The 13,604-nt window shown below is 40.8% G+C and overlaps 1 protein-coding gene across 1 annotated transcript in view; it reads right to left on the reverse strand.

The window, feature by feature from the left end:
* The window catches only part of LOC145406160 (uncharacterized), a 66,061-nt gene extending 56,252 nt beyond the window's left edge, over positions 1–9,809 (reverse strand). The window contains exons 1-2 of the mRNA XM_080277357.1: positions 9,780–9,809; positions 1,152–1,292 (exon numbers count right to left, since the gene is read on the reverse strand). Of these exons, the coding sequence (XP_080133483.1) occupies positions 1,152–1,292; positions 9,780–9,809 (171 nt within the window). The remainder of the gene's footprint in view (positions 1–1,151; positions 1,293–9,779) is intronic.
* Positions 9,810–13,604: the final 3,795 nt, after the last annotated feature.

Here is a 13,604-nt window from a genome sequence, read left to right on the forward strand (position 1 = left end):
CTACCTATCTATCTACCTAATACCAGGCGTCTTAATCCTGTAAGGGGTGGCCACAAACAAATCGCCTCCACGTCGCTCTGTTCCCTGCCATTTCGCTGCCTTCCCGCCAGCTTACACCCCCCTCTCTCATATACCTCTCTACTCCAACCCTCCATCTCATTAAGAATAACAAACTGAAATGACTACAATGAATAACTATAATGAATAAAGGATCAAGGTGAGAAAGACACGTCGAATGAGTAAAAAAAATGATGAGTAGGATGAATACGATGAATGCAGTGATCTGGATGAATGACGGTATATATGTACAATGAAAAACGGGTTAAATGATCCGAGTGAATAACCACGATGAATGACTACAGTGGATAAGTAAGAAGGCGTTGATGAATGAGGTGAAAAATAGGTGAGAAAGATGAGTCAGGTGAGTTTATATGGTATACCTGTAATGAATAAAATGATCCAGGTAAATGAATGAGATGAATAGGTAAGATGAGTCAGGTGAGGTTGTATGTAGATGAATAATTATGAATGTGATGAATAACAGGTGAGAATGATGAGTCAGGTGAGTTGATATGGCACACCTGTAATGAGAAACATGATCCAGGTAAATGAGTAAGATGAACAGGTGAGCAGGATAGGCCAGGTGGGTAAATGAGTATCCCGTAGAGGTGAATAAAATCAATCCAGTGAATGATGAAAAGATGAGTCAATGAATCCACGTAAAAATAAAGTGAGTAAAGCCATTGCAGTGAGTAAAATAAGAAAAATGAGTGAGATAAGTGAAATGAAAAAATGACCAGTGAGTTTAATGATACAGGTAAAAAAAAAGATGAGTAAGATGAATAACAGGCGGGTGAAATGAGTGAGTACAAACAGATGAGTCCAATGAATTCAATGAGTGCAAATTCCGTACCGTCTTCCTTAACGATGAGTAAAATGAATAAAATGAGGCGAGATAAAAGCGCACCTAATAAATAAAACAATGAGTGCAATGAATGAACACAATGAAAAGATGAATGATGAGCAACGAGATGAAAGATGAGTAAAAATATGAGTCAGATGAATACAAGGTGATCAAAACAGGTGAGAGAAAAGATACCAGGTAAGTACAACAATAAAAATGAATACAAACAGGAGAATACAAGGAATACAATGAGTGCAAATGTGGTACCTGTGTATCCGGTGGAGGTGTCGATGGTGAGGGTGTTGGGTCGGTGCTTGTGTTCCTCCTGCTTCACGTGTTTGCGCTGCTGCCGCACAGCCACGGCGGGCATCGCTCCTATCATCCTCACCTGCAGACAGACAGGCAGAATTACAGTGAGAGAGAGTGAGAGGGGGAGTTAGAGAGAGTGAGAAAGGGAGAGGGAAGGGTAGAGAAGAGTTCCTATCATCCTCACCCACAGGCAGAGACAGGGAGAGATATGCGAGAGGAAGAGAAGGGGAGATAAGTAAAGAATGACAGGCAAAGAAGAGAGAGTAAGATGCGACATGAGACGGGAAAAGGGCCTGAGTCAGGGGCGAAAATATTTATGATTACTAACATTTTCATCTATATTAACTACTACACCTGGATTTTGGGGACAGGTGTATATATATATATATATATATATATATATATATATATATATATATATATATATATATATATATATATATATACATACATATATATATATATATATATATATATATATATATATATATATATATATATATATATATATATAGAGCCTCTGTTGTACAGTGGTAGTGTGCGTTTTCGTACACTGAAGAACGAGGGTTCGCGCCCGCCAGGGTAATAAACTTATAAACTCTGGGAGCGTTCTTCTGGCCACGTACGGCATTGGCGGACACAAGGGGTGCTGTGGTTGAACCAGTGTCGCATACTAAATTATGCTTGCACCCAGTCGGCTTGTGCGGGCCGATTTCACTTGGTTCACAGACTACACACACATCCAAAGCCACTCCAACACAACAATTACACTTACAAGCACTTCTCACCGTACATACACTCTCTACTAGACAGCCTAAGCCACTTGGTAGAGATACATTGGGTGTATCGTCCCCACTTCGGTAGGGATAGGCCGGTCCTGCAGTGGACACACAAACGGCAGATGAAATTTTATATATATATATATATATATATATATATATATATATATATATATATATATATATATATATATATATACGTATGGTTATATATACTGCATATACATACCATTACTCCACACACACACACACACACACACACAGGGTGAAGGAGTAAAAAAGAGAGGGAAAGTGTGGGTGGCGCGATGGGAGGGGTGAAAAGGGGAATGAGCTGTATAATTCCCAACTACAAACAGTACACACGGATTACCGGGGCCAGGGTGGGGGTGAGGCAGAGGGAGAGGCCAAGAGGGAAAGTGAGAGAGAGGGAGAGGGAAAGTGAGGGAAAGGGAAAGAGAGGGAGAGGGAAAGTGAGAGAGAGAGAGAGAGAGAGAGAGAGAGAGAGAGAGAAGAAGGGTGAAAGATGAGTGGCTAGGGTGAGAACGAGCGAGTGTTGGGAGTGCGTGGAGAGGAGGAGGGAGAACGAGGGTGAAAAGTGAGCAGCTAGGGTTGTAGACAGATACAGAGAGAGAGAGAGAGAGAGAGAGAGAGAGAGGAGAATGTGAGTGCTGAGGTAAGGTACACCATTCACTATCATTCTCATCTGTCAGTACAAATCTTACGATAAAAGGAAATTGCAAGGAACTGTTAGAAATCCTGCCGCATCTAAAAGGACGAAAATAAAAATAAATGAACAAATAAATAAATAACGAAAAGACATTACGACAAACCATTTTTTACAGAATTCAAAAAAAAAAAAAAAAGAATCGCCCACAAATACAATGTTCAAGTTACAGTTTTTATGAAGATTTTTCATTTTCTAAAATTTATTCCCCCTCTTTATTTTTCTTCCAGTAATAAATATGAGGTAATAAAGCCGATACCGGTCCAACCCTCTCAAGTCAATCAATCATGAAAGGGTGTCTAGGACGAGGAGGAGGAGGAGGAGGAGGAGGAGGAAAAAAGATTAATAATACAAACAATAACATAAATAGCATTAATAACTAATAAAACAACAATAATAATAATGAGTAAAAATAATAATAATAATAATAATGATAATAATAATAATAATAATAATAATAATAATAATAAGCCAACCTTGTGTTTGTGGAGGGTGAGTATAAGACAACAAGCGAGCCTCAGAACTCTATAATGTGAGGTGTAATAAATGACTCGCTAACCACACACACACACACACACACACACACACACACACATGGGTAAAAGGTCACACTCTCTTCTCTTTCTCTTATTACACACACACACACACTTGGGTAAAAGGTTACACTCTCTTCTCTTTCTCTTATTACACACACACACACACACACACACACACACTTGGGTAAAAGGTTACACTCTCTTCTCTTTCTCTTATTACACACACACACACACACACACACACTTGGGTAAAAGGTTACACTCTCTTCCCTTTCTCTTATTACACACACACACACACACACACACACACACACACACACACACACACACACACACACACATGGATAAAAGGTCAAACTCCCTTCTCTTTCCCTTATTACACACACACACACACACACACACACACGCATGGATAAAAGGTCACATTCGCTTCTCTTTCTCTTATTACACACACACACACACACACACACACACACACACACACACACACACACACACCAAGAAGACTCATTCCTACCCCACAACTAAAGCCCAAATTCCCGTCGGGTAAGGAAGCTCCCTAGCACCTGTCCCTTAGCGATTCATTTCTGGATATGGCGAGCTAACATCCTTTTATACGTTATTTAGGCAGGGAATGGCGATATTAGAAGGATTTAAGTAACACACAAAGAGGACAGGAGGGTGTGATAAGCAAAATAAATCGCTTAGGAGAAGGTGTTGGGGGACTGACGCGAATACAGGCCATCATATTTCACGGAACCACGAATATTTACCCAGTTCCCTCGAGTGAAAAGGGAGTATAGAAAATTTAGCGAGTCAGGGGATTTTTTCAAGTGTAAACGAATTATTGACCGAGACCGTACATAATTAAAGACAGGCAATAAATATGTAAATAAAAATAAATATATCTTTATTTCCTTAATGATGGAAGTAGTGTATTAGTGTGATGTAAATATAATCAATACGGATATAGGTAAAGCAAGTCTTCCCTGTCTCTAAATATAGCCTGCGTATTTAATTCTCTCTCTCTCTCTCTCTCTCTCTCCCTCTCTCTCTTCTTCGTGTTCATGTACGTGTGTATGTATGTTAGCACGTATGTTTGTATGAATATGTATGTAAGTCAGATGGTGTGTGTGTGTATATCTGCACGTACATGTGAGGTGATGTATGTGTACAGGTATGTATGTACGTATGAAATGGTGTGTGTATTTATGTATGTAACCACGTACTGTATGTATGTATGATAGCGTGTACGTATGTATGTATTTATGTATGAATGTGTATGAGATGGTGTATTTATGTATGTATGTATGTATGTATGTATGTATGTGCGTGTGTGTACGTGGCGCGGTGTCATCATGCAACCCCCCCGCACCACGCCACTCCACACACGCAACAACAGTGCAACAGGCGGGGCACACACACTATACTGTTGTGAGGGCAGGCAACAGGTACAGGACGCGAATACAAGAGAATACAACAGAACACACACACACACACACACACACACACACACACACACACACACACACACAGGCTTCTTTGGATTGCACTGATATCTTTTTTTTTTTCAATATCCTGACTATAATAATGGATTGGCTTAGTAATTAGTTTTTATTATTATTATTATTATTATTATTATTATTATTATTATTATTGTCATCATCATCATCATCATCATTACATTTCTCCGTACAATCACTTTATATTTTAATGTGAGTGTAGTCATTGATATTTTATTATTAGCTCTTGTTTATTATTTTTATCATTATTAATTATTATTATTATTATTATTATTATTATGTGTTCATAGTATTATTCTTGTAGATGTAAATTTACGACGATGACGACGATAATGATGATAACGATAAGAATCACGATAACGATAACGATAATAGTTCCGATACTAATAATAAAATAACAATAATAATAATAATAATAAATAATAATAATAATAAATAAAAATAATAATAATAATAATAATAATAATAATAATAATAACAGTAATAATTACCTCCGCCAAAGAGGTTATGTTTGACTCCGCGCTGGTCTGTGAGTCTGTTGGCGGGATTACTCAAAAAGTTATGAACGATTTTGTGGACGAGTGGGCCATGAATTTGGGGTCGGATCCGGATAATTTTTAACGGCAATAGCAATGGCGGAGGTATGAATTATTTGACCACTTTCTAGTAATAATGATGTGACGATTCCAACACGGCAGAGATCACCACCTATCATTTACATCTATTTCCACCTCTCTTCTCTCCACTAATATCAATCACCCTAATCACAGTCATTAAACTCACAAACCTCAATTACCACACTCCTCCCGACGGATAGATATTCTAATTACACATTTATTACACAATTCGCTGCAAATTTCGTACGCGGTTGTTTTTCGTAACATATTTCGTGAGCGGTTTATTTCGTTTTGTGTGAAGATGTCTGAATTCGTTTGTTTAATGGTTAACGTGTGATGGCGGAGTTTATTTCGTTTATTATTTATTTATGGTTATTATTATTATTATTATTATTACTACTACTACTACTACAACTACTACTACTACTATTACTACCGTACCACTATTACTACTACTTCTACTACTACAACTACTTCCAATATCACCATACTCTGCTTAAATAGCGTACCAAAGGATATTCACCAGTCATATCTGAAAATAAATCGCTAAGGAAGAGGTGTTATGGAGCTTCTTTTAATTAACCGACGAGAACACAAGCCCATATATACCTCGTCAATTTTGTTCTCATAAATTTAATAAGACTGTCTGGAAGGAATATAAAAAAAAATTAAAAAAAAATAAATTAAAATGGAAAATAAATGAAAAAATAAAAAAAATAAATTAAAATGGAAAATAAATGAAAAAATAAAAATACATAAAATACAAAAAAAAAACTAAAAAAAAAAAAATACAATAAACAAAAATAAAAATGAAAAAGTAATATAAAAAAAACAACAAAAATAAAGTAAAAAAAATAAATAAATAAATAAAGATCAAAGATAAAAAATAAATAAATAAATAAAAGAATAAAATAATGTTAACTGAAAAGATGGGTATGTTAACTATACTCCTGTCACTCTGACTTGGCCTAAAATTGCCGTCTCTCCATCTGAAATGCCCAGTTTTAGCAGTCAATTAACCCCACAAGACGATGCTAGTCACGAAGAAGTGCTATGGAAGGGATGTAGAGCCGTAACATTCTCTCTCTCTCTCTCTCTCTCTCTGTGCCAAGTTAAGGTGAGAGGAGTATAGTATTTTTCCTTGCTATATTAAGGTGAAGCTCCTCCCTAACACCTCTTCCTAAGCGATTTATTTTGTGTATTACCCCTTACTATATTATTCTGTCATTTAAATCCTTCCACTACCATCATACTCTGCATTAATGGCATAAGAGTCTTGTATTAATCCGCTGTACCCAAAAATAAATCGCTAAGGAAGAGGTGTCAGGGAGCTTCCATAACCGAAGAGAAGGACTTTTGTATTGGTTCACTTTCCCCCCCCCCCCAAATTTCTAAGGTCTTTTTCATGACCATTTTCTGCACTATCACCATAACACCACCACCTTAGCACCATCATAACACTATCACCATAACACCACCACCTTAGCACCATCATAACACTATCACCATAACACCACCACCTTAGCACCATCATAACACTATCACCATAACACCACCACCTTAGCACCATCATAACACTATCACCATAACACCACCACCTTAGCACCATCATAACACTATCACCATAACACCACCACCTTAGCACCATCATAACACTATCACCATAACACCACCACCTTAGCACCATCATAACACTATCACCATAACACCACCACCTTAGCACCATCATAACACTATCACCATAACACCACCACCTTAGCACCATCATAACACTATCACCATAACACCACCACCTTAGCACCACCATAACACTATCATCATAACACCACCACCTTAGCACCACCATAACACTATCACCATAACACCACCACCTTAGCACCATCATAACACTATCACCATAACACCACCACCTTAGCACCATCATAACACTATCACCATAACACCACCACCTTAGCACCATCATAACACTATCACCATAACAACACCACCTTAGCACCATCATAACACTATCACCAAAACACCACCACCTTAGCACCATCATAACACTATCACCATAACACCACCACCTTAGCACCATCATAACACTATCACCATAACACCACCACCTTAGCACCATCATAACACTATCACCATAACACCACCACCTTAGCACCACCATAACACTATCACCATAACACCACCACCTTAGCACCACCATAACACTATCACCATAACACCACCACCTTAGCACCATCATAACACTATCACCATAACACCACCACCTTAGCACCATCATAACACTATCACCATAACACCACCACCTTAGCACCATCATAACACTATCACCATAACACCACCACCTTAGCACCATCATAACACTATCACCATAACACCACCACCTTAGCACCATCATAACACTATCACCATAACACCACCACCTTAGCACCATCATAACACTATCACCATAACAACACCACCTTGGCACCATCATAACACTATCACCATAACACCACCACTTTGGCACCATCATAACACTATCACCATAACACCACCACCTTAGCACCATCATAACACTATCACCATAACAACACCACCTTAGCACCATCATAACACTATCACCATAACACCACCACCTTAGCACCATCATAACACTATCACCATAACAACACCACCTTAGCACCATCATAACACTATCACCATAACACCACCATCTTGGCACCATCATAACACTATCACCATAACACCACCACTTTGGCACCATCATAACACTATCACCATAACACCACCACCTTAGCACCATCATAACACTATCACCATAACAACACCACCTTAGCACCATCATAACACTATCACCATAACACCACCACCTTAGCACCATCATAACACTATCACCATAACACCACCACCTTAGCACCATCATAACACTATCACCATAACACCACCACCTTAGCACCATCATAACACTATCACCATAACACCACCACCTTAGCACCATCATAACACTATCACCATAACACCACCACCTTAGCACCATCATAACACTATCACCATAACACCACCACCTTAGCACCATCATAACACTATCACCATAACACCACCACCTTAGCACCATCATAACACTATCACCATAACACCACCACCTTAGCACCATCATAACACTATCACCATAACACCACCACCTTAGCACCACCATATCACCACCACCTTAGCACCATCATAACACCACCACCTTAGCACCATCATAACACTATCACCATAACACCACCACCTTAGCACCATCATAACACTATCACCATAACACCACCACCTTAGCACCACCATAACACTATCACCATAACACCACCACCTTAGCACCACCATATCACCACCACCTTAGCACCACCATAACACTATCACCATAACACCACCACCTTAGCACCATCATAACACTATCACCATAACACCACCACCTTAGCACCATCATAACACTATCACCATAACACCACCACCTTAGCACCACCATAACACTATCACCATAACACCACCACCTTAGCACCATCATAACACTATCACCATAACACCACCACCTTAGCACCATCATAACACTATCACCTTAGCATCACCATAACACTATCATCATGACACAATCATAACACTATCACCATAACACCATCATAACACTATCATCATAACACCATCATAACACTATCACCATAACACCATCATAACACTATCACCATAACACCATCATAACACTATCACCATAACACCATCATAACACTATCACCTTAGCATCACCATAACACCATCATAACACTATCACCAAACACCATCACCATAACACCATCATCATAACACTATCAACATAACACCATCATAACACTATCACCATAACACCATCACCATAACATCATCACCATAACGCTATCAACAGAACACCATCACTAGAACACCATCACCATAACACTGCTACTCTCATTCACCCTATCACCATAACATCATAATCTTCATAGCACCATACCATTCCAATTTCACTAGAGCACTATTACTATCACTCATGGCATCATAACACCATAACACCATCACCATAACACTGCTGCTCTTTCACTATATGCCCATCACTTTCATAGCACCATACTATTTCAATTTCACCATAGCACTATTAATAACACTAATGACACCGTAACACCATAACACTACCACCCCTCAGTCATCGTATCACTATCATTTTCACAGCACCATAACACTGTAATTTCACTCAAGCACTGTCACTTATCACTCTCACGGGACTTTTAACACCATACCATCACCATAGCACCATCACCGCCATCCACTCTTTTCATGGCAGATAAAGTCTACAGTGTCCTAATTCACCATACCACCATCATTATCATCATCATCACGGCAGATCAACACCATACCATCCTACTTTCACCATACCACAATCACTGTCACTCATGGCACTATAATAATAATAATAATAAAAATAACACTAGGCTAATCATCATCATCACCATCACCACAACCACCACTCACTTTACAATACCACATCCAAAATCACTATAGAATTATCACCACCATCATTTTCACGGTAGGTAGGCACAATATCACAATTCTTTCACCATTATCACCATTTGGCTATTCGCACCACACATCACTATTGGCACCAACACAATAACATAAACACATGTGAAGTTTTCGGTGCACATAATGGCATCACAACACTGTATTTTTTTATTCTTTTTTCACTTCCGTTGGTCCAAAACTCATCCTTCTTCATTCGTAAGTAGGTATGTAGGTAGGTAGGTAGAGAGGTAGGAAGGCAGACTGGTAGTTAGGTAGATACGATGTGGCTTGGTAGGAAGGAAGGTAGGTAAGCAGGTAGGTAAGCAGGCTAAGACTCTGACAGCATATGTTTGACTGTTACAGGGTAGGTAGGTATAGAGAGGTATTGGTAGGTAGGATGAGGTTTGACAGCGTATGTCAATGGTAACGATGAGATGGAAGGATGGAAGGAAGGAGGGGAAAGAAGAGAGGAAGGAAGGAAAGTAGGAAAGTAGCCAGGCAGACAGATAGGTAAGTAGGTAGGGAGGGAGGTAGGTCAGATGGTTACTGAATACGAAGGTAGGTATGTAGGTAGATAGGATGGAGGGCAGGCTTGATAATTATGAACATAAACGTCAAGTGTATGGTGCGTAGGTAGGTAAGAAGGTAGGTAGGTAGGTAGGTAGGTAGGTAGGTAGGTATGTAGGTAGGTAGGCAGGATACTGAACCAAGATATAGGTTAGGTTATAAGGAAATGGAGAGGGTAATGAAGAAGAGAAAAATGACTGTAAAGGAAGAAAAGAGAAATGAAGAGGGAAGCAAAAGAGAGAGATGTAACTGGAAGAGATGAGAGGAGAGGAGAGGGGAGGAGGAAAGATAAGCTGAGAGGAGAGGGGAGGGGAGGGGAGGAAAGGAGAGGAGAGGAGAGGACAAGTGGGAGGAATAAAGGACCAGAGGGTTAAATATTAATGAGAGAGAGAGAGAGAGAGAGACTAAAGAGTAATGGCAGGAAGGACGAAGGAAATTAAAAAATGAAAGGAGGAAAAATAAATGAAAATAAGAAGGAAGGAAGGAACGAAAGAAGATGAATGAAGGAATGAGAGAAGGAAAGAGAAGGAGGTAAACTGGAAATGAAGAAGGAAGCAATACAAGGAAGAGTGTAAGAAAGAAAATGATTGAATGAAAGAAGGTTAGTTGAAAAGGAGAGGAAGATACAAGGCTGAAGGAAGGAAGGAAAGAAAGAAGGAAAGGAAGGAAAGACATAAGGAAGGAAGGAGATAAAAGGGAAAGGAGGAAGGAAGGAAGGAAGGAAGAAAGAAATGAAGGACGGAAATGAAGGAAGGAAGGAGATATAATGGGAGCAGCTGTGGGTCATGGGAGTACGGGGCTCTAACGAAGGAGAGGGGACGAAAGTGGAGGGAAGGAGGGAAAAGTCAGGAAGGAAGGAGGAAAGGAAGGAAGCAAGGAGTAGTGGAGGTAGGAACGATGAAATGAATGGAAGAAATGAATGTTGATAAAAAGGAAAGTGAACAGGAATTGATAAATACAGGAAGGAAAGAGGGAATGAAGGGAGGAAGGAAGGAAGGAAAGAAGAAAGAGGAAAAGGAGGAGTGACACTGGAAGAGAGATAACGAGAAGAATGGGAAAGTAAAAATTAAAAAGGAGCAAGATAAAGAAAGTGCAGAGGTCAGTAAGAAAGAGAGGAAAAATTATGGGACAGGAGTGGACGAAAAATGACTGGGAAAAAAAAGAAAAAAAGAGAGAGAGGAAATGGAAAAAATGAGCGAATGAGGGAGGGAGGAGGAAGATGGGAGGGAGGAAAAGTCAGAAGAGATATGGGTAAGGGAGACAAAATAAGCGGGGAGAAGGGGGAGGAAAGGGAGAGAGAGTGAGTAAATGAGTAGGGGAAAAATCAGGAAGGAGGGAGGAAGATAGAGAGGGGGTGGAGGAAAGAAGGGAGAGGGGGAGGGAGGGGGGAGGAAAGGTGATAGAGGAGAGGAAATGTGTTATTGAGAGATGAAGGAAGAGGGATGAGGAGGAGGAGAGGGAGGGGGGAGGGGGAGGGAGGTAGATTGAAAGGATGGGGGAGGGGGCGGGAGGGTAGATGGAGTAGGCGAGGGGGAGGGGGAGGCAGGACAGGTGAAGGGAAGGCAGGGTGAGAGAGGGAGGCAGCTGCGCGTGAGGCAGGGGTGAGGCAGGGTGAGGCAGGAGACGACACCGAGATAGGGTGAGGCAGGGCGAGGCAGGGTATGGCAAGGCGAGGCAGGGTGAGGCAGGGAGAGGCAGTGTAGCTACCATGGCGGCTGCGAGGTGGGCTGCTGGCTGGTGTGGCGGTGAGGGGGGCGGCGACCCAGGCAGCAGCGGCGGTGTGTGTGGTGTGCGCAGACGCCGCCACAACGCCACCACGCACACTCACCCTCCACCGCCGCCGCCGCCGCCAGGGTAGTGATGAGAGGACCTTGGGGCGCCACCACTACCCTGCCTCATTGATTTTTCCACCGCCCCTGCCCGCATGCCCGTAGCAGGGGTTGGAAGGGGATACCATGCCATCCAATACCCTGCCATGTCCTGTCCTGCATGTCCTACCCTACCATGTCCTGTCCTGTATGTCCTACCCTACCACGCCCTACCCTGTCATCCTACACCCTGCCATCACACTCATACTATCCTACCATCCTCTGTTACGCGATCCTACTTTGCCATTCACCTACCCTGCCACCCTGTCATGTCCTGCCCTGCCATTCAGCTGTCCCTCCACCTTGCCATCCTAACCTACCACCCTTCTTCCCTGCCGCTTGCTACCCTGCCACTCGGACCAAACGCTCGACCATCCTCTCTCGAAAAAAAGAAAGAAAAAAGCTACTGGCATTCTCGTCTTACCCCTCCTTCCTATGCTGTACTGTGGGTCGCTCCTACTGTCACGTCCCCCTCTTTATACGTCCTGTTCTTGCCCTGCCCTGCCTTGCCCTTGTCCTGCCCTGCCTTGCCCTTGTCCTGCCCTGCCCTGTCCTCTTCCTATTGCACTACTACACTATTACGGACCCTGTTCTTACCATGTCCTATTAGAAAGGTGAATTAAAAGCCTATCTTCGTTGTGTCGAGTGTGTGTGTGTGTGTGTGTGTGTGTGTGTGTGTGTGAAAGAGAGAGTTTACGAAGAGAGGAAGGAAACAAGGAACAGTTGAACCCAGAAGAGAGACACTACTATCCACCATCCCTCCTAATATTTCTCCATCCTCCTAGCCCTTATACACACACACTTACACACACACACCTCCACAATACACACCTACACCTGCACCCTTCACTACACCACTATACAGTAATATTAATGGAGTGTATATATATATATATTTTTTTTTAAGGCAGGTAAAATAATTGGAGTGGAGCCTGAATGCATTGGATGTTTGAGAGAGAGAGAGAGAGAGAGAGAGAGAGAGAGAGAGAGAGGGAGACTGTTAGCTTTAATATTTCATGACTTAACTTTAAACTATATCAAGCTGACTAAATCCCAGGAAAAAAGAAACGTACACTGGAAAAAAATAATAATAATAATAATAAATCCATGAAAAGTAAACAAGTGAATAAAATGAATATATAAATCCAAAAATAAATCCACAAATAAATAAATCCAAATAAATACAGGATTAAATAAATATAGTAAATAAATACAGGAATAAAATAAATAAATAAAAATACATACATAAAGGA

Source organism: Coenobita brevimanus, chromosome 69 (assembly GCF_032717465.1).
Source record: "Coenobita brevimanus isolate Jiangsu-jjx chromosome 69, ASM3271746v2, whole genome shotgun sequence".
NCBI classification, from domain to species: Eukaryota; Metazoa; Arthropoda; class Malacostraca; order Decapoda; family Coenobitidae; genus Coenobita; species Coenobita brevimanus.